Consider the following 22,593-nt stretch of genomic DNA (forward strand, 5'->3'; position numbering starts at 1 on the left):
GTATCTTAATTCAATTACATGTTATGGTAAATCCAAAGTTTATAAGTTTTGAATGTGTTGAATGAGATTAAATCGTATGTAATGGTAAATCAAAAGTTTATCGGTTTGTATGAATGAGCTTTAATTGCATGATATGATAAATCATAAATTTACAAGTTTCGAATGAGATTGAATTCTATGTTATGGTAAGCTAAAAATTTACAATATTTGAAAGAGATTGAACCGTATTTTATGGTAAACCGGATGTTTAAAAATTTTGAATCAGATTAAATCGCATGTTATGATAAGCCAATAAGTTTTTGAATTGGATTGAATCACTTGTTATGATAGAACAAAAGTTTATCTATTCTAATCATATGTTATGGTAAACTAGAAGTTTAAATTTTTTTAATTAGATTGAAACACATGTTCTAATAAACCAAAAGTTTTGAATGCGACTTAATCATATGTCATGATGAATCGTAAGTTTATAAGTTTTAATTGAGATTGAATCACATGTTATAACAAATCATAAATTTATAAGTTTTGGATAAAATTAAATCATGTTTTATGGTAAATCAAAATTTCATAAGTTTATATAAATGAGATTTATACACATGGTATAGTAAACTAGATGTTTATATATTTTGAATGATATTGAATCATACGTTACGATAAACTTGAAGTTTACAAGTTCAAAAATTTTAACTAGTTGATATGATTGGTTAGACAATACTGATATATAATGATATGAAAAATTATTATGATTTACATAAAAATTAATTAAAATAACATGAAGATAGGTTGTCCTCAAAGGAGTTTAAAATCCTACTATGATTAAAAAATGAATGCATTTATCTCTAATGTAGAATGTTTTGATATGATTTATCCTATTTTTAATAAAATAGTAATAATCAATTATTAGATTTAATAAAATAGAATAAAAGTGATAATTGAGTATTAAACATATAATTTATCATATATTTAATAAAAAATTAAACATCCTTGAAATTCAACATTTATGATAACTATTAAAAAAATAAACATATAATTGAGTAATAATCATATGACTCTTTTACTTTGAACAAAGACACTTGTTCCGAGGCGTTTTGATCGTTTTTCTAACCACAGCTACCGTCTCCTGTCCGTCATTTTACGCTGTACACGTGTGGCTTTGTGCTAATCACCGCAACAACACGTCCATCGTTCTTACACGAAGCTCCTCGTAATACTACAAAACACTTTACGCAATATTCAATTTTGACGGTGTCAAGAGCAGCGATACAGTATTGCTCATTCTAAGAATTGACGGTTGCGATCATATCAAAGACAATTGCGATATATCATGTCTCTTAACATTAGAGGTTATTTAAGACAGAAGCAGTTCGCGCGTGAATAATATAATGGTACCGGACAGTAGAGGTTAGCGGTTAATATAATATTAACACGTGGACAATATCATTAACCTATGTGAAAATAAAAGATTTGATTCTACCCCAAACTGCAAGGCATCAGCCGCCACGTGTAATCATCATTTTGTACCACGCCTGTCTCCCGAAATCGGGCTTGCTTTAGTAAGGAGGACCTCAATGTTCAAGTTTCAACCACTTTAGTTTTTTCATTTATATTTATATTTTCACATTTTCAACTTATTTTTAGGGCAAACTATTATAGTAGCTTCTTTTGTTTTGCTTTTCTTTACTTTTAGCAATCAATTGTGAAAATTTAACGTTTTGGTCACTTACTTCATTTGATCACTAGGATGTTAAGTATGATTCGTTTAATGATGTAGCACGTTAGTGGAAGAGAGACTAATTTTTATTTTGGCTCCTAAACTTTAGGTAAAATACTAATTTAACTTATAAACTTTAGATCAATTATTAATTTAACTTATAATCGAGTAACATCTCTTGTCGTCAGCTATCACTCATCACCGTCGTTGATATTCATTACTGACCGTCATCATCGACGACTGTTGAACTTTAAAATTTTCAATTCAATCTTTTTTTAGTCTCTTGAATGTAAATTTGATGTTTGTTTCAGTAAAAAAATATGCCTCTAAATCCACAAGGCTAACCTTAAAAACATTAACTTACTTTAAAAATTAAATCATAATAAACAAATTGTCATTAATATTTTTTTTTACATAACTCACACCGATGATAACAAAGGTACCACTTCTCTTTAACTGATCTTTTGAGTAGTCTGAGGAATCGTAAGGGCTCAGTTGAAATTATACTTGGTAATTTAGTTTACTTAAAACTCTGCCAAGCGGTTTATTTTTCAATTCGCTTCAGCTGGTTAGGAATTTGGGATAAATTCATTCAATTAGAGTGTTAATTAAGTTTTGACTAAGTAAAATTCAAGTAACTCACAATCTTTCTTGTTTTAAGTTATGTTACTTAGAACGCTCTAAAGAATTAGAGTATTGATAATTTGAATCGACTCGGATAAATTTAGAGTAACTCACAATCGTAAGAACTCAAGTGTTTCACAATGGGTTTTGTCTTGATAATAATCTAGATCGACTTAGGTCACACACTTGATTATGGTGGGTAAATCTTTCAGCTGAAAATTTTTGCTTACACAAAGACTTGAACCTAAGACCTTACTTAAGAGATATCAAATTAGACCAATCCTCATTAATTTGAACAAATTTTTTTTAAATAATAAAGGGTATAATAATGATAGGAAAGAAGACATGAGCAATGTAAATGGTAAGGGAGCCCATTGTGAAACACCAACAACATGGGTTTGGCAATGCCCATCCACGTGTTGAGCAGGGAAGCCATGAAAATACCATCTTTAAACAAATAAATTATATGGATGATGACAAAATTAATCTTTCCATTATTAAATAATAATTAATCGTCAAGGCATTAAAAAGATAGAAATGAGAATCGGAGTTTTCAATAGTAAAAGGTAAGTCATTTTTAGATGAATTAAATTTAAATAATATTATATATAAAATGTACATGAATTTACTTAAATTAAAAATAATATAAAATTTTCATCAAGTCAGATCATATTTAAATATTGTTAAACTCGACTCGTCTTGATTCAAAAATTTATAAGTTTAAAGTTTTTAATATTTTGAAATTAAAATTTGAAGTTTACAATTTTAAATTACAATTGATTGAAATTAGAAAAGCATAACGATTCCTCTTTATTGACTTCTTTTTCCCCATTATATTGGGTGAAATGCGTTATTACTCCTATAGCTTTTTCAACTTTGTTATTTTGTATAAACTAAGTGACTTTTATGGTCAATTCTTTCATGTTTTAAGTTCGAGTACCATGAATGCTAAGGTTATAAACGTCCAATATTGAATGATTGAAAATTATATTTGAACAAATATTACCTTGTACTTATCCCTGATTAATTAAAAAGATATATTATTTTAAGATTCAAAATTCATTCATTTTTTTATTAGTGTGTGATGGTTACAAAGTAATATAAGTTAAGTTCGACAAACTCTCAATCATTTAAAAATTAACGTTCAAACATCCTCGCAAATAATGTGTGTGGATTAAAACATCTAAAGATAACAATCGTCCCACCAACCGGTTTGAGTGAAGCATCTGTCACCCATCATACTCTAACTTTGGACTTTTAATTAATGAAATGGGGGTAGTCTGCTACGCAACTTTGCTCGTGAATCTCTTTATTACCAAACATTAAACTCCAAATATAGATATCTCTTGAATGAAATTGCTAAGTGTTCATGCTGATTACTTCTTATGACAGAAATTTTTACGAGAAAACAACAAATTCGAAACTGAATTTACTGGTAGACAAAGTAAACTAGTACAAAAAAACACGCATTACGATCCTCTTTCATGTCCCATGTTTGTCAAGCTGGCGATCATATCAAAGGCCCCCTCAAGCCATTATCTATGTCCCTCAATAGCCATTGGATTTAATTTTCCAAAACAACTCATACTGCTCCTTTAAAACCTAGCCCACGTTTAGTCCCTAATTGATATGATCAAATATCCATACATTTTTCTTATTTTATTCGTGGAGAGGACCAAAGCCTAACATTGTTATTGTTATCTATCAAGATGTGTGTTTTATGACAAGAAGTTTTCAAAAGGATGATTTGGTGATAACAATAATAACGATGTACAAGTAAGGGACAACAATGTCTGTCTTCCACTTTCAAAAGAACAATATTTAAAATAAAATTGATTGAAAATAAATGGTTAAAAAGGGCAAATTTATTGGATGAGGCAATGAAAAATAAGATTTTTTTTTTCATTTGAAGTGGTTGAGATTTTATTTTTGTCAAATAAGATGAATGCTATAATGGACATCAAAGTCGATCGAGTACCTGATTTTTTATACTTTTAATCATATTATGACCGAGATCGAGTACCTGATTTTTTTATACTTTTAATCATATTATGACCGAGCTCTCTCTATGTTTGATTTATAGCTAACCGTAGTATTATGGTTGGCCTCTCGAAGACGTCGGAGAAAAAGACATCGGATGTTGCTGGAAATAAAGAATTGAAGACGTTGGGTGGTTCAACCGTCTTCCGAAAGTCGTCATGTATTCTGGACGACTTTCAACGTTCAATGTAGCATTCACCCTACTTCAATTTTTTCACTCACGTTTCAGCAATTTTTTCAAAGTTCAATCAAAAACATTTTTACCGTTAAAAACGAGTTCTATAATCGACAATCAATTGGTCTAACGGGATGAAGTGTTAAATTCTTTAAACAAAGTCAAGTATTTAAATCTTGATATTATAATAAAAATAAATAAATTGAGAGGGTTGTCCCATGATATGCCTAAGCAGTATATGATCTAATTAGTTATATCAAGTTTTTATCAATCGACATAGACCCCTTTTTTTTACGTTTGGTCCCAAAGAAAATTATTTATAAGACCATCTGTCGGTACATCTACATTGTCCTCGTACTAGTTTTTCATTTGAGTTGGTTTTCAAAGGCATGGGGCGGAGCAATTGATGAGAACATGCGAGCATATACACAATTATATAAATATTGTCATGTATATGTTGTCCCATTTGACAGCCTTGAGATTTCATATGTTGTCTGTTTAATTTCCTTCGCCCTGAAAACAACCATTTTGACTAATGGTCCCTCTGGTCTCGTGGTCTAGACGTTGAAGCCATTGACGAGTTCATCACACTCACTAGATATTTCTCAAGGGATTAAAAAGGCTAAAAACAAACCCTGTTTTGATCTCACTGAAAACATTGAGCCTCTTAAACTCTAATCTTGGGATCAGTCTATGACCCAGTTTGAGAATGTGTGAGCAAAGGGAAAATATAAAAGGCAAATTTTATTGGACAATGCAATGTGATGAGCATGTGATCACAATCAGATTCCAGCTTATCTGCTAAGTTTGAAACTCAGTTAATAGTAGAATCAATTTGGTGATGCTTGTGATCCAATCTATACCGCAAAAACAAGCTTATTATATTCAAAGAATAAAGTCTTAGGTTTAAGTTTTTCCAACAATAGAACAACTAATTTTATTAAAAAAATATTTAAAATTATAATGATGAATCATAAAATAAATATATAATTAAGATGTTCTACTATATTGATTGACACAATAAAGTAGTCATTTTAGATCCACACAAGGAAATTATGAAAATTCATCTTAAAAAAATTCTGACAAAAGATAGATACGAACTGATCATAACTGCATTGACAAAAGAACCACAACAGAGGTAAAACTACTGAAAGACCACCGACAAAAGTAAATCAGAATCAAACATCGTGAGAAAATCATCTATGAACGCAAATCACATATCTAAATCTAATATGAGAGCTCAAAATTAAAATGATCAAAACGATTACAAATAAACGTCGTCTCAATTAGTCGCGACATCATCACAAGAAATATTTTAGCTGAAATCAAAGATGGCATGTATTTCAAAGAAGAAAGCAAGATTAATTACTCCGTCGATGAACTTGGAAATGTATACCCGGATTTAAAGGGTTAAAAAGATCAGATTTGGCCTAATTATCAATTAAAGATTTAACAAAAGTATGGGACAAATCAATCCCCACCCACTTTTTCAAAGTAACAACATGGAAACTAAGCCAATGTGACTGCTCCTCACGCTCTACCGTTTTTCATTTATTGATTTCTCCTTCAATAATTGATTTGGCATAAAAAAAAATGGGAGAAGTTTCCTATTTCTTTTCTCACTTCAATCCATGAATAAAGTAAAGATAACCCCAAAGGTTTTGCTTTGTCAGATTCATCCGATGAAAAGGGTTCTCTCTCGAGATATCGTATATAATCGTGGGATCTTATCTAGAAATATTGTTTTGATGAAATGGATGTATAGATGACATTCCATTAACATTGTTTTTCTATTTAATCATTAGTGTTCGATTTATTGATCAATTATTCCAAATACATCAAGATTTGAATTTATGATTTCATTTAATAAATTTACTATATAGTATCTTATCTCATAAACTAACTTAACGTGAATGTAACCAATTGAACGTGAATGTTGTTGGTATGCGATTAGCATTCTTTGATATATAGTATGTATCAGCATCTTGAGTAGTACAAGGAATGGACCAAGCCCCAACAATAACGCATATGAGATGGCTTCAACTTGAAGATGTGTGTTCACTGTTCATATATGAATAAAAAAGGATAAACTATCTAGATAGTCTCTTATGTTTTTGATCTGACCGACTTTTATCGCCAATTTAAAAATTAAGAGGGAATGGTCCCTAATGTTATCAATTTGTTGGATATTAGTCCATAATATTCTCAATCCGTTCGATTTTAGTCTCTTAGTCGTTAACTCTCGTTCGATTTTAGTCCCTCATCCATGTTAGGGACTTAAACAAAAGGATTAACAAAAATTAATGGCTGGGAAATTAAAATCGAATGTATAAATAACGTTAGGGACTATTCTCCTTAACTTTAAAATTGGTAACTAAAGTCGGTTAGACCCTAAACATAGAAGATTATCCACATAATTTACCCATAAAAAAAAAAGGTGGGATTTGCATATAACATCTCAGTTTTGAGTCCTTTAATTAAGCCTTTGAGTTATGATTACTATTAGATAGATATGGTTAATATGGTTATTTCTTTTCTTTTCTTTTTTGAAGAATTTGTTTGGCATTAAGCTATTTGGGAAGTTTCATATGAAATACAAAAGGAAGAAAACAAGTGCTAAATTGACACAAGATGTTGTCTAAAACAATGCAGCCAAATTAACAAAAGTGCCAAAATAAGCTCAAAGTTTGAGTTTCGAGCAAGTGTATGTTGTTAATAATTAAAAATTATTTTTGAAAAATATTATCTCATAAATTTTAAATTATTAGGAAAAACAATTATCATTCTTGACATTAATTAATTAAGACAACAAAGATTTAATTTTTTTTAAAAAGGTAAACAAATTGTTATTATACTCGAAGGTTATTTTCATCTTTCTTTTTTACCTTTGAAAAAAAGGAAAACTTTCAAGGGAAATACAAGACCTCAATGCTAGAATTCCGGACGGTGAGGCAAACCGGGCAGGCTTGGGCCACTCTATCACACTCTGTACACAGGCAAAGATGCCGACACGGCAGCATCACCACCGACGCTACACATGTCCTACACGCCTTGCAGGCCGGTCCCCTCGCAACAACCCGGTCCGGGTCCACGTAAGCCGATTCGGCGTCCTCCGCCTGCCCTTCCACCCCACTCGTGCAGTTCAGCCCCTCGTCTCCTCTCCTGCTATCGTGCACCACGGCGGCCCCTCTGCTCATTATAGCCTGTTGGAGCTGCGCTTGTAACGAGGCCGCCTTCGCCTCCTGCGCCCTTGCTTTCGCCTGCCAAACCTGCGTCTCCACTCTGACTTGCGCCGCGCGTGCCTCCAACTCGGCGTTTCGACGCTTTGCTTTCTCCACTTCCGCTTCTTTCTCTCTCAACCTCCTCTCCACCGATTCCTGCGCTGCCCTCAGTAGCGCACGGTAGTGCCTTTGCCTTCTCTCCACCAAGCCACGTCGCAATTCCTCTCCCTTAAAACAAACGAACACCGAAAGTTGAACTTTTTCCCCCGACAAAAAAGAAAAAGAAAACATGCAGTTCATAAAATAGACAACTTGGTACCTGGGCTTGAAGGAATTGGTCTAGTTCTTCTCTCTGGCATTGGATTTGAGTACCCAAATCATCGAAAAGAAGACTTAATTGTTGTTGTTGAGGATAACAATGGTTTTGAGTTTGCTGTAAGTTTTGTTGTTGGTCGCCCGAAGATAACCGGAGGCCGGTGGATACTACATTTGGTTGGTGAAGTTGAGAAAGGTCTATCAACTGTGACGGCTGTGTTTGCAAGGAGAATGAATAGATTGGCATTGTTATTGCAACTTCTCTTCCACTTTTCCTCGGATTATCGTTGTTGCTGATATTATTGTTGAAAAACATATGAGGTTGATCGATAAAATTTCCTCCTCCTGTTTGTTGCTGCAGTGGAAACTCGTGCTCCTCTTGTCCGCATCTGAAAATATAAACCCATAAATCAACAAAAGAGGAGGAGAAAACTATGATAAGAAACGGTAAAGATGGAAGAAAAAGAATGAAACCTGTTCAAGAGGAGGATATTGGAAGGATATTGGGCTTGAACAGCCATTAATGAAAAAAGAAGAAGCAAAATTCTGGAGAGAAAGCAGTAAACTTTGAAGGGAAATCAAGCAATGAAGAATGGATGATAATAGGGTGAAGAAGAATCATAACACAACTCGTCCTTCTTTATAGTAACCCCTTTGTTTGAGATATAGGAATCAGTCCAAGAGAGATACGCCTTATTATGCTTAATTTCTTCTTCTTCTTGGCGTGGGGGTTGGCTTGTCTCCAGCAAGGAATCTCGTGTTTGTTATTAAAAGCCGCACCCAATTCAACTCTCCTAATCCTATCGTTTTTCTTATTAATTAATTTTTTTTAATTAAAACACCTAATTTCTATAATTAAAATACTTACTAAAAAGAAGAGTGAAAATGGGGTTGGTAAAAAGAGATACGTTGAGTGTGTTTAGTTTACGGAATGTAAGATTACTAGTGGGAATAAAAGATTACGAGGGAATATGATTACTGGGAATGTTATATTTTATGTTTGGTTGGTTTAGCAGGAATGTAAGATTACCGTGTTTGATTAAAGGAATAAAAGATTATTGGAATGTATATTTGACCAAATTATCTTTATTATATATTGTATAATATTACAAATCGTAAAATATTTATATATTTTCTTTAAAAAATTAAATTCATAATATTTATATAATTTTTTTTACAAAATTAAAAACATAAAAAATGTTTAATAAAAGGGTAAATTTTTTTAACCCCTAAATTTCATATAAAATTTTAATTATAGATTTTTTTTGTAAATCTAAAATAATTTAAGATAAATTTGTAATTGAACCTTCGTAGAATTTTTATTATTTAATGACAGAAGAATGATATTTTTGAAAAAAATAAAAATTTAAGGGCATTTTAGTCCAAAACGCCGGTAATATTACAATACCTAAAGGAAGGGAGGTAATGACATTCCCGGTAATATACCTAAAAAAATTTACTATTGATAATAAAACATTACCGGGAATGAGATTTCCGACCAACCAAACATGACCTTGAATCAAACACCTCCTCAAAGTTGGTGTCGTAATGCGTGCAGCGAAAGAGAGAGCGCTACCGCTGCCGCTGGGATTGTTTTACACGCCCCATGCATATTTCCCCACCTTTTTCCTTTTTAAAGAAAATCTTGTTTTATAATGGAAAATTTCAACTTCTGATTTGTCGTAATTATTTTCATAATTAATTAATATTTTAAAAATAAGATTAAATGTGCGATTTTAGAATTACGTGTATTACAATGTCTCCCCTCTTTACCTTTCATATACCTAGGGTTTATCTATAGAAAATTATTAACGACTCCTTTTCATTTTCTATAACTTTACCTCCCAATTCTTAAAAGCTATGCCAATTTATTGCCAAGTTAACCATTTTTATTGACTTCTTTTCCATAGATTATTTCCATTACTTTTACTAATATAATTATTGCATATAAGTACGAATTAATTTTGTTTGTGGTTAAAAGAATCGCCATCGTTTTTAGATATTATAAGTTCGAGCACTAACGATTATAATTTTAAGATTAAATGTTTGAATCTTAACGATTACAAATGGAGTAAATTAAATTGGAAGGGTTGACATTGCCTCTGCAGTACCCATATTACTATTACATTAAATTAGCTTTAAAACTTTAAAATATTTTAATTATATCGAGCAAGTCATTTCGTCAATTTAACTGTTAGTATATGTGTTTAGTGTTTGTTTAAAATATTATGTGAAATATATTTAAGATATTTAGATCAAATTGTAAATATATATTACTATTACATTAACAATCAGATACTCTAATGGGATGAAGCACTAAATTATTTAAGTAAGGTTATGGTTCAAATCTTGGCGATTGCGAATGAAATAAATTGGGTTGGAAGGATTATCCTTACCTCTACAGTATTCGATCTGAATTAATCGATCAATAAATCGGATACTGGTGTTATTCATTTAGATGAAATTGGTATTTTGAGATTATTGAAGATTCAACGAAGTCGAGCGGTTTGTTTTCGACGGGATTGTATTTGTGTGAAACCAGTGTTTTCATATGAATTAGAACAGCAGGCCAACCCGGTTGACCTTAAACCTAGCTCTATTATTTTTGTAGTAGGTTGAAATTTAATTTAATAAAAAAAATCCCAAAGTGTATTTTCTGTTGACAGCAAACAATCAACAACTTGGATAATTACTTTGTAATAATCTAGAAAATTTCAAATAAATCCAGATCAAAATCATGCAGAATAATCCAAAGAACTGATGGTCATCATTCTGTTCCCAATTAATTTATAGTATTTTCTCAATGTAGAATATTCATAAAGTAAAGCTTGAAATTATGGTGATAATTCTAGATTAATGTAAAAAATCGATTAAGTTAAAAGATATTATAAAATAATATATATTATAAATAATTTTAATTATTTGATAATAAACGTTCAATCATTTATGTTGTAGTTATTGATACTTAAATTTAAGATATCTAAAAATAATAATTATTTTTATAATCATTGAGATAATAATGTAAAAAATTGAATATTCTTAATTAGTTAAAAACAATGATGAAATACATTAATTTAGATAGAAACAGGCAGGCTAGTCAAGACGGTTGGGGATATCGATCGAATCGGCATAAGAAATTGAGTTAGTTATTTAAGATATACTGCATGTTTAGTCATCTAATTATTCTCAGGATTTTGTTTTAGTCCTTCAATTATTTTGTTTTTCAAAGTCACTTAATTTATTTTTTTTATTCTATTTTGATCACCCGCCGTTAAAAAAGTAACGATAACATTGATATGTCATCATAAGGTAATATCACATCATCTCTAATAAAATTTTAAAAAAATATCACGTCAGTAATCCTGAAATTTTAATGACGAATGATAAAAAAATAAAAATGTAAATGTAGTGATGATTTTGAAAAATAATAATTGAATAACCAAAATGAAACCGTATGAATAATTGAGTGACTAAATATATTGTTTACCCATCTATATATTTATTTAGTAAGGAGCTTTTTTTTTTTTTAATTCTCTTTGGGTATTGGTTTAATAATAAAGCTTTTGCATGGGGTTGGAGCCAGGCCATCACCATGAAACAAGCACGAAATTCGGCAAATTATATACCCAAAAAAACAGTGAACAAAGAGGAAGCTTCATTAATCACCATCTCTCCTTTGTTCTTACCAAAATCTTTTTTTGATTCCTTTTGTTTTATTTTCAACGACGATTATGCATTATTATTTAATCATCTTATTTATTAATTGTTGTAACAATGATCTGAAATCATGTTGTTTAACCCTGTAAACTTTCTTGTAGACATATATAACACCACTATAAAATAATCAATTTAATATACTTTACATGGTAATTGTCCCTAGCAGATTTCCCTCGCTCTCATGGCAATGGCTTGTACAATCGAGTTTATTCATCTCAATACTCGTACACCTTTTTTCATGGAGCTCATTTCTATGAATTTCCTGATATGACGCTGGCAAGTTGAAGTAACCTTTATTGGATTTGTATTATTAAGATACATTCTATGTGATTCATTGAATAAGATATTAAATTCATGGGAGCGTATTTGAATTTAATGTCGGAGATTATTAAAAAGATTGAGATTTTTCCATAAAATAAGTTTCTTTTAAATTTTTTAACAAGATAATAAAAAATACAAGTTAACCCATTTATTAGAGACCATTACCTCTTTATATATCAATTGAATATTAGACCAGTCTTTTAAGTATTTATAATTTTATCTCCACCCTAAAAAAATATTCATGAATCCGTCATTTCTTATGATATCTATACAATATTTTATGACTATTTAATAACTATGACGCATGTTATATAATTGATCACTTAATTTTGTGTTATTCTTTATAATTGCATAATTCATTTATATATATGTCCACAATAATAGATGACTCTTGAATGGCAATTAAAACTGCTCCAAGTTCATTTATAAAATCCTAGTTTTCTTTTATTGGTCAGTCGCTTGTCTAATTTTGTTTTTGTTGATTTGTTTGTATTTATCTTTGTTCGAGTTTTTTGGTTAGATTTTTAATCTTTTCTTGTTTGGTTCTTATGTGATCTTAAATTACTAGTAATTTTGTTTCAATGATTATATGAAAATTTTATAATTATGTACTTAATTTACGATTGTGATTATAAATCTTTATTATAATTTAAAATATTTCATATTTTAATATAACATAACGTCACCAAACTTTTTCCAAAATTATAGAAAGTAAAAATAAAATGTGCAATCCATGCTACAAGATCCTACCATGTCAGGATCAAATTCTTATATGTTTTTCCTTAGGTAGTTGTGATAGTCTTACTGAACCCTTCATCTCATCAGTTGTCATCGTAAAAAAAAAGGCGTGAGATATGCTAATGATGAATTATGCCAATGCATTCTTTGATCGAATTATTTTCCCCAAATCAAAATTGACCCTCATAATCTATGTTCGAAGCAATGTCACTTAAAAGAACGACACTTTTTTTTTTCATTGAAAATGCTAAGAAAACATGCACTTGAAATTAAGATATGAGAATACGATGCTATCAACGAGAGAGGTAAAAATAAATAAATATTTATCATAATCGAAGAGGAAGTGGTCGATCGTACCTTTAGTTTTGGTGGACGAGTCTCTAAACAGTAATTTTCTGTATACATAAAAATTTGAATTAAAAATCAAACTACTTACCACTTGAATCGACCGGTTAATAACCATGAAATTACTTTGGCACCTCTTTCTTCTTTTAGTGCACAAATCAAGGGACAACAAAATAAGGAAAGAGAGGGAAAAAAAAGAATAAAAATGAAACAAAACGAAGGATTTAAAATTGAAAGGTGTAATGGATGGAGTGGGGATTTGAATTTTCTGCAAGGAACCAAAGCTTTCACTGCAAATCAACCTTTCCTCTTTCTATATTTATTGCGATCACATTATGCTTCAGTGGCTGGCCCAGGCTATTTTGTTTTTTTACTCTGATCATGATATTTTCATTAGCCAATTCTTGATAAATTTGATTTTAATACATATAATATTTTAAAAAATAAAATGCAAAATTAGAAAATTATATTTTTTTACCATTACAAGGAGGGGATGGGTAATATATTACAAAGAGGAGATTATAATTTCAAATAAATCAACCTAATTAAAAATATTTGAAAATTTCCTCTTAATGCTATGTGCCCCACCAAAGACCCAGCTCTTATAATTCATCTATAATTTTATATAATTTCAAATTCATATCTTTAGCAAGTATCACATTTTTTTATGCAATGAAAAATAAATTATTAAAAGTTCTCCCAAAAAGTTACAACTTCGATTATGAAAAATCAGTTGTCCGTAATTCTAACATACAAGTAAAAAAAAATAACAAATTGAACTTCATGTTAAATAAATTGTTGTTATTCTTGAAAACTCGGGTTCAAGTATCGTGAATGTTAGGGGTGTGAGCATTTAATGTTGAAAAGTTGAGAGTTATCTTTAAACAAATATTGCATTGTATTCATTGACAGATACATTAAGGGCCGAGGGTCGGCATGTGCCCAAAATGAAATTCAAATTTTCTTCGATTAATCATCTATTTTATTGATGGTGTATACCTTGAAAATTTATTATGCCAACCCTAAAATTTAAAATTTCTTTGATTATCACATTTTATTGATGATGTACACCTTGAAATTTTATTTATGTTTGCCTCGTTCAAAAATTTTATATCCTTAACATATATGAGCTCATTCTAAAAAATATTTCCGGATCCATCACTGCTTGTACTAGCCCAAATTAATAAAAAAAATAAAAAAACATAAATGAACGCACATAAATGAACGCACATAAATGAACGAACATATTACCAAACGTTCACGAACGTAAATGAACGAACGAGCCCCTGTTCATGTTCGTTCATTTAATTAAAGGAACACAAATCTTATTTATGTTCGTTCTTTTAATAAATAAACGAACATAAACAAACCTCCTGTCGAACGGTTCGCTGAACGATCAGTTTATTTACAAGCTTATCACTGGGACCACTTAATGAATTTTAAGTTATTTTTTTAATTTTATATTACGACTGCTATTTTTAATATAAAGTAAGTTCATTATAGTCATAAATTTTAACTAATAATATATTTGTGCTTCAAAGAGAATGAATTGAATGGTGAAGATATTGTTATATCTCATAGTTTTGTTTTTTTTATTAAAACAGAGGAAAAAATTATTTATTCGTATATAGACATAGAATCAACAGAGTAGAGTCAAATAAATAGAATAAGAAATTTTTGTTGAAGCCTACATGAACAGTTTTCTTAAGACAAATTTGTCATCTTCTCGGTGTTTTGAGTAACGTTAGACGCCAATCTCTCAGGATATAACAATAAATAATCACAACAATAAGCACAACATCAATAATCAGTCAAACACAATCTTATCTTTCTTTATCACTGGAAAGAATGAATTTAGAAGAAATTTTCTAAGAGTTTTCCTATTATAAAGTTGTAAGTTGTGTATAAGATTTAACCTTTCATGAAGAGAATTGTTGAAAAGTTAGGTGGTGTTTGTTTTCACTGTTTAAGGTCTTCAAAGCTCTTATGTCTGTGCCGCGCAGACATTGGACTTCGCAGACCGTTTGTTTTTTAGAAGACAGAAGCTCTTCTAACGTCTGCGCGTCCTCTTATTGGCGCAGACGTGGACTTATGTCTTCAAAACTCTTCTAACCTCTTCAAAGAACCATTTTTGCTATTAATTTTTTAAAAATTATAAAATGTCATTAAATTTAATGAATTATTACAAAATAGTCACTATAATATTGTAATAAATTATAAAAGTTTGATAATATAATAATTATTTTATAGTATTTAGATAAATTTATTAATAATTTTATAATCTTTTAATAAATTTAATAAGTATTTTATAATTTTTTAAACTTTATTGACGAAAATGATCATTTGTATATAACTCAACGATATCTAATATACTTTATTTGAAAAAATATATTAAACTTAGTAAAAAATATTATACAAGTAAACTTAGTAAACTTTTTTTTTATATAAAAACTTAGAAAATCACGAGGACATAAAATTATTAGCATTAAAAGATAAAATAAATGTTTTAATAAAAAAATATTCACTCCATTGAAAAATCTGATCATTATCATTTAATTCTGGTAAAGTACGAAAGTCCCTTTATACATAATAAATAAATAAAAAACAAATAATATATTTTTTCTAAATAGAAAAATACTAATTGATGTATATTATATGGAGTATATATTATATATATTTTTTGATGTTTCTAGAATCGGATTGTACCACTCGAATAAATTAAGATGATTTAAATGATATTATAAAATCGAGTATTGATATATTTGTGAATAGATACTAATTGAGAATTAAAATATAATTTTTTTAACAATTACTTAAACCGAAACAAACAGATTGAACTAAAATCAAATTGATTTCATTATCGATTGATTTAATAATAATTTTTAAAATGATATATAATATTAAAACCAAAATCTAATAGTTTGCATATGTAATAATTTATAATAATAAAATTTGCATAATATTTATTTAATATATTTTTTCAAATAAAGTCTATTAGATATCGTTGAGTTATATACAAATGATCATTTTCGTCAATAAAGTTTAAAAAATTATAAAATACTTATTAAATTTATTAAAAGATTATAAAATTATTAATAAATTTATCTAAATACTATAAAATAATTATAATATTATCAAACTTTTATAATTTATTACAACATTATAGTGATTATTTTGTAATAATTCATTAAATTTAATGACATTTTATAATTTTTAAAAAATTAATAGAAAAAATGGTTATTTGAGTATAGTTTAAAAAATCAGTTTATTTTAGCAGTCTGCAGACGTTAAAAAACAAATAGTCTTCTTCTTGCCGACTGCAGACTTTTGGTCCACCTCTTCTGCTGCAGATGCTTGCATATGTGGTCTGCATACTGCAAACCTTTTATCTCTGCAAAAACAAACACCACCTTAATATGTTTAAATGAATACATCTTTAAACTAAAAAATAAGTCTATTCACCAAATGACATAACCTATTATCAATAAATCTATTCAACAAATGACATGACTTATGACTTATTATAAACAACATTAATATCATTATCCATTATTTTTCTTATCAGCACATTATTTTTTTAAAAAAATTGACATATATGCATATATCATTACTCAATAAGTTACAAGTTGATTTGCAAATAAATTTATTAATTTTATGTTTAAATTTTAAATAATATTTTTTAGGTTTTATTATTAATCTCGGGTAAGTACAAGAAAATATATGTTCAAATTTAACTCTCAACCATTTAACATTTAACACTCACATTTTTTATATTCCTAGTGCTTGAATTTGAGACCTTAAGGAACAACCATTTCTTTAACATTAAGGTCAATCGGTTCGTGATTTATATATAAATTTGTAAAACTATGAAAAGTGAAAAACACCGTTTACAATAACATTAATTATCATTCAAAAGAATATTTTTCATCATTTTTAACTAAATTGTTATTAGGTTAATCTGCTAAACTAACTCAATCACGAATTTTATAATAAGAATAGATAATAATTACTATGTTAATCCCATGTCTTAATATCTTAATCTCTATTTTTATATAGTTTTTAGCATTGATTTCGGTTTGATTATTGTGGATTAGGCCGCCATTGCGTACAACTTGATTATAACAACCCCAAATTAGAAGGTGAATTTTATTAGTTGTAGAGGTTGACTATGAGACAAATTGAAAAGAGAGAAAATAATAGAATATTAAAGATAATGGGAAGATGAACATTTTGACATTTCATTCAATTATACCCTTTTGACATATTTGGTGAAAGGTGTTCAAACGGCTAATTCGGTTAACCGATCGAATTAAATTATTCAAATTTTATTAATTGATTTTTTTAAAATTTAACCGAACCGAGTAAGTTCGGTTAACCGAATTAACTACAATTTATAAATAATTTATATTATATATTATATATTAAATATTTTTGGTTTATTCGGTTAGTTAAGTCGGTTAAAATAGAAGTTTAAACACCCCTAAAACTAAATAACATATATAATATATTAAGTATTTAATAATTTTGGTTAATTTGGTTAATTCAATTAACTAATGGATTTTAAACTGAATTAACCGAAATCGAAGTTTGGAAAAAACTATTAACTGTTAATTGAATGAACCTTGAAATATATCGTGAATGCCGACAGGATATGTATTTATTAGCGTTTGTCCATAGAAGATCCTTTTCAATTTTCAATGTGCTATCCAGCCTCATTTGGATTGTTTGTTTGCCCAAAAAATTGTGTTGTCACCTGCCAAGTTGATTCCTTCACACAAAAAACTTAATGATCTGAGCAGCTTTGCTCATCCCCTCGGCATTAATTTATTCGTTTTCAAAATTCATATCCATTTCTTTACGAATATTATTACGAAGGTGATAAACTTCTAAAACAGGTTCAATGACAAATGATAAAGAAACAAATCTAGGAATTGATGATCAAATTGTTGTTTTGTTATTGGCCTATGTGTTTAGGCTATGCATCAAACTATTAAATTCGATAATATTTCGTATAATGTCAGAAAAATAATAAAATTATCGTTTGCTATTTCAGGATTACATTTACAATAAGGTATTGTTTGGGTTGAAAACTAAGATTACCCGTTAGAATTTTTTAGGGTTTAGGTGGATTTTGAATTCTAATTTTGAAATTCAAAAATATTTTGCTTTTAATTTATTATATTAAAATAGGTTCAACATTATCCTTTTTGTAACTTCTTCCAATTTTTTCTGCAAATCATATTCATAATGCCCCGAATTCCATGTTAATAGTTTCGATCAACTCGAAACCTATTAGTAGAGCTCCGTAGATTTTCCAAGTCAATTTTAGACCAATTATTAATAGTGTTGGGCTTAGGTTGACCCAATAATTATAGGAAATTGGTGTTTTTAAAAGTAAGTAAATAGGAGAATGACATAAAGTGTACTTTACCCTTTTTTGTTAAAGCTGAAAACTTCCCCCACTTTTTATATCATTTAACGTAACCAAACTCCCCATAATATCTCACTCACTCTTCTTCTTCTTCGTTCCATTAGTTTCCATTTCTTGTTCCTTTCAAGAGCCAAGTTTCAAGTATTCTATGCTTAGTTTGTTGTACCCAAGGTAAGAATGTTTTCCTCTATCCTTCAAGCTTTGTTTTAAGCTCCATTTTGTAAGTTTTAGAAATTATTTTCAAAAATTGGTATTATGGAAGTTAAGGGGATCCATGAATCCAAGCTTGGTTATAGTGTATTCAAGTTACCTAGAGCATCTTAAGCTTTAATCCAAGAGCTTAGTTAATTTAGTAAACCCCTTTTCTTGTCTTTGTTTAATAAGGGAGGTGGGAGAAAACTCTAAAGCAAGACGGAAAGAGAAATCGCCCCTTTGTTAACTTGAGAGAGTTTATAGCAAACAAGAAGCAAGGTAACACGCTATCAACTTTTCCATACTCCTAATGATCATTAGAAATGAGTTCTAGATTGAGAGTAAGTTATGAAACTTAATGTTATATGTTAATGGTAGATTACATGATTTATGTTATAAGCATGATATAAAGCCTTATTTATGCTCCTTGTAATCATATAAGACTTTAAAGAATGTTTGGGGACCTCACTAGGGTCCTTGGTATTGAAATATAACATTTTCGTATGTGTTTTATGACTTCTGCAGGTAGAGTATCGATATTATAGGGATAATATCATACTTGTTCTTCATTTTGGGCAAATTCATGAGTTTCTAGGCAAGAATATTGATACTCTTTCAAGAGTATCAAAACTTTGGGTCATAGTTTCGAAACTCTCAGAAAGTTTCAAAAAAGTTTCGAAACTAGGCAAAACAAAATGTTTAAAAGTATCGATACTTATATAAAGTATCAAAACTTTTGCAGGAGTATCGATAATCTTGGGTTAATATCGATACTTTCAGTCTGTTTTGGGCAAAAATGCCCGTTTTTAAGGGAATTAGACTTAAGGTACCCCCAACACTTTAGTATTTCCTCACATAAGACTTCAAGTGAGAATATTAATGATGTTTAATTCAAACGTAGAAACGAGAATAAAGTACGATGAAATAAAACTAGCCTTGTTTGAATGCTCGGGAAAACGACCAGAACACCCGAGTTCCTTTAGAAAAGATAGTAGAGTCGAAAATATATATCCAGTTCGAATATCCTTAGGGAGTACACAAGGCACTTTAAGCTAACTAGTTTGGGCGAAAGGTCCGACCTAGTCGAGAGTGTGGTGTCCGATGTAGAGATTCCAGGGGCCATATTCTCGATAGACTAGAGGGGTTTGTGAGCTCTGATATGTAGAACCCTCAGCCGCACTATGATGTATACCATAGAATAAAAAGTGAGTATATGAGTATATTCACTAAAGTATAAAAGAATAGACCAGTAGACTTGATAGCTTGAGCATTTTAGTGACAAACTTTTAGTATGTATTTATTGTTAGTGTGGAGCTGAGCTAACCTTAGATTGTTTTCTATGGGTAGGTTGGTAGATCGAGAGTTCGATGATCAATAGATAGATCAAGGTCCATACCCAATACTTATTAAAAGTGCGTCTCAACAATTTTTGAAGGACATGAATATTTTATAAACCTTGTTGTACTAGTTTAGTCGTAAATTTTATTTAGAGTCGGTCTGTAATATTTTGATTGTAAATATTTATTTTGGGAACTCCCTAGTATAAATTTTTAAATTATATTATTTCGTAGATGTTTTATTTGTGGAAATGATCGTTTTATAGTACAAGAAAAGAGTAAGGTGTTGGTCACCCACTTTGGTGATTTCGTGTGGCATTCTACATTAGTCGACTGTGTGTTGTACTGGTCTAGGGTGTTACAATATCTCTATCTTCATTTTTCCATATATTAATATTCTCTAGAATTTCCTAAAACCTCCGAAATTCTTTAAAGCCTTTGGAGCTCTATATCCTTTAGACAATCACAATCCCTTGACATGATGCCTTGAAATTACTACTTGTAGGCCTATTTGATCAGCTAAACCTACTAATCGACAATCATATCTATTTAACCTGTTAACTTACAATTAGTCGTCATCATCCTAAGCATGACACCAATACTAAGAATCTATACATAAGGCACGATGCAAGGCTAGGTAAATGATGTTTTTCTCTTAAACCTTGACCTATTCATTATCTTATTGACCTCATTTATTCTCTACCTCTTTAACAAAATCACAATATGCGACTCTTAACCTAAAAAAAAAGAGGACGACCCATTTATCCAATCCAGAAGAATCTTCTTGTTTTCTTCCTTTCAATCATGAGGGGAAGATTGCCCTTGCTATATGTAATTATAGGTCAATCCTTGGCTAATCAATGCAAATTTAAATAAAGGTGTAGACTATGTTTGAAAAATTTAATAACTATTTTATTATTTTAAAGTTTTAATGATGAAATGAATCATTTAAATATAATTTAATAATTATTTGTGTATATTATCCAAAAGAGTATAATAACAAACATATCAAAATCTATGACATAAATTATCATTTACTCAATATATATATATAATTGTATATATATATATATATATATATATGAGAAAATATTTTAGTTTTATACAAATTTATGGTAGTTGGATGAATAAAAACATACGAATGAGATTAACAATAGAAAATAATAATATACTAATAGGGGGAAAATATAGTGTTAATCACAATCATCTATTTTCACTCATTAACGGATTTAGGATATTAGATTCGTCTAATTAGATATGTTGGTCACACCCCTACGTGTGATTCGAATCAAATTGTTCCACAACATATTCTTCACGATACCAACTTCGTCGTGCCAATGAAGCATAAGCAAAATTTCAAGTTGTTGAGCAAAGAGATACGCCACGAATCGAATAGAATATATGCTTTATTTAATGATATATGGGACAAACAGTTTGTATATGTTTTTAGGCTTATAATAGGGGCCATCAAGGGGAAGCAGGCACCAATCTTGAATATTATTAAGGCTTAATTTCTTTGGCTTATCCCTCAGGTTTGCTTTGCACAGCTACCCTTTTATTTTTCTTTGTATTGGTCGCTTTCATTTATAGGAACCTCATCAAAGATCCGCGGATTTGGTTTGCGACCAAATTATAAAATTAATGAATCTAAAATCCCTATTAAGAAACTCACTCATCAAAATTAGATGTACGACTTGGGTCGATCGAGATTAATCTAAGGCTAAGCCTTGGAAACCGAAAGAGTAACAAAAGAAAAGGGATAATAAGCTCATTGTACATATAAAAAAAAACACGTAATTATATGAATATGAACCAAATTGAATCAAAATCATTAAAGATGTATTTATACCCTGTTAGATGGATCGGGTGTATAAATAACAAAACCTTCAACAACAAAGTCGTTGTAGCATGGTTGTAAGTATTTTAGTCTATCGGGTGACTTGGATTCAATCCTCGGTAATGGCGCATGACTTTGTTTTTCCTCCGTCCCTATTTTTTAGGAAAAGAAGCTGAAAAATAAAAGAAATATGGCATCGTACGGACCTGAACCGAAGTGTGTTAGACTGGCGTGATAACCAACTACACTACAACACAGGATGACTCTCCAATTGCGCATCATCTATCCCGGTCAACGTTGGACTCCTTCTTGTGAATCAGTCCCTTTTCTCGTCTTCAATAGCTGGCCGATAATTATTGGTTATAAAAAGAAATGACTTCTTTTTCTTTTTATATCAAGACAATTGTATAAATTCTGCACATAAAAACAACGATACAAAGGAGATATGAAACTGTTGGTGAGTTTGTAAGATAACAACAGAGACTGGGTTCGTGCATGCAACAAATTTTGGACTGTTTTCTTTACAGTGTTGGCTGCTTGGAAAAAAATTCAAGGCTCAGCTAAAGGAAGGCAGCACGTCGAAGCTTCA

General features: G+C 29.8%; 1 protein-coding gene across 1 annotated transcript; it reads right to left on the reverse strand.

The window, feature by feature from the left end:
• Positions 1–7,456: 7,456 nt before the first annotated feature.
• LOC120204348 (E3 ubiquitin-protein ligase BOI-like) lies at positions 7,457–8,701 on the reverse strand. Its single transcript, XM_039204441.1, has 3 exons — positions 8,561–8,701; positions 8,091–8,475; positions 7,457–7,999 (listed from the first exon to the last, which is right to left on the reverse strand). The coding sequence occupies exons 1-3, from the start codon at positions 8,605–8,607 to the stop codon at positions 7,457–7,459; spliced, it is 975 nt and encodes a 324-aa protein (XP_039060372.1). The 5' UTR covers positions 8,608–8,701.
• Between the last annotated feature and the right edge of the window lie 13,892 nt (positions 8,702–22,593).

Source organism: Hibiscus syriacus, unplaced genomic scaffold (assembly GCF_006381635.1).
Source record: "Hibiscus syriacus cultivar Baekdansim isolate YM2019G1 unplaced genomic scaffold, ASM638163v2 tig00010865_pilon, whole genome shotgun sequence".
Taxonomy (NCBI): Eukaryota; Viridiplantae; Streptophyta; class Magnoliopsida; order Malvales; family Malvaceae; genus Hibiscus; species Hibiscus syriacus.

Bases quoted from the DNA above. Each gene is read 5' to 3' on its own strand.
- LOC120204348 (XM_039204441.1), bottom strand. From the start codon at position 8,607: ATGGCTGTTCAAGCCCAATATCCTTCCAATATCCTCCTCTTGAACAG. The intron at 8,476-8,560 runs GTTTCATTCTTT...TTATATTTTCAG, and splicing joins AATATCCTCCTCTTGAACAG to ATGCGGACAAGAGGAGCACG. The intron at 8,000-8,090 runs GTACCAAGTTGT...GTTTGTTTTAAG, and splicing joins ACCAATTCCTTCAAGCCCAG to GGAGAGGAATTGCGACGTGG.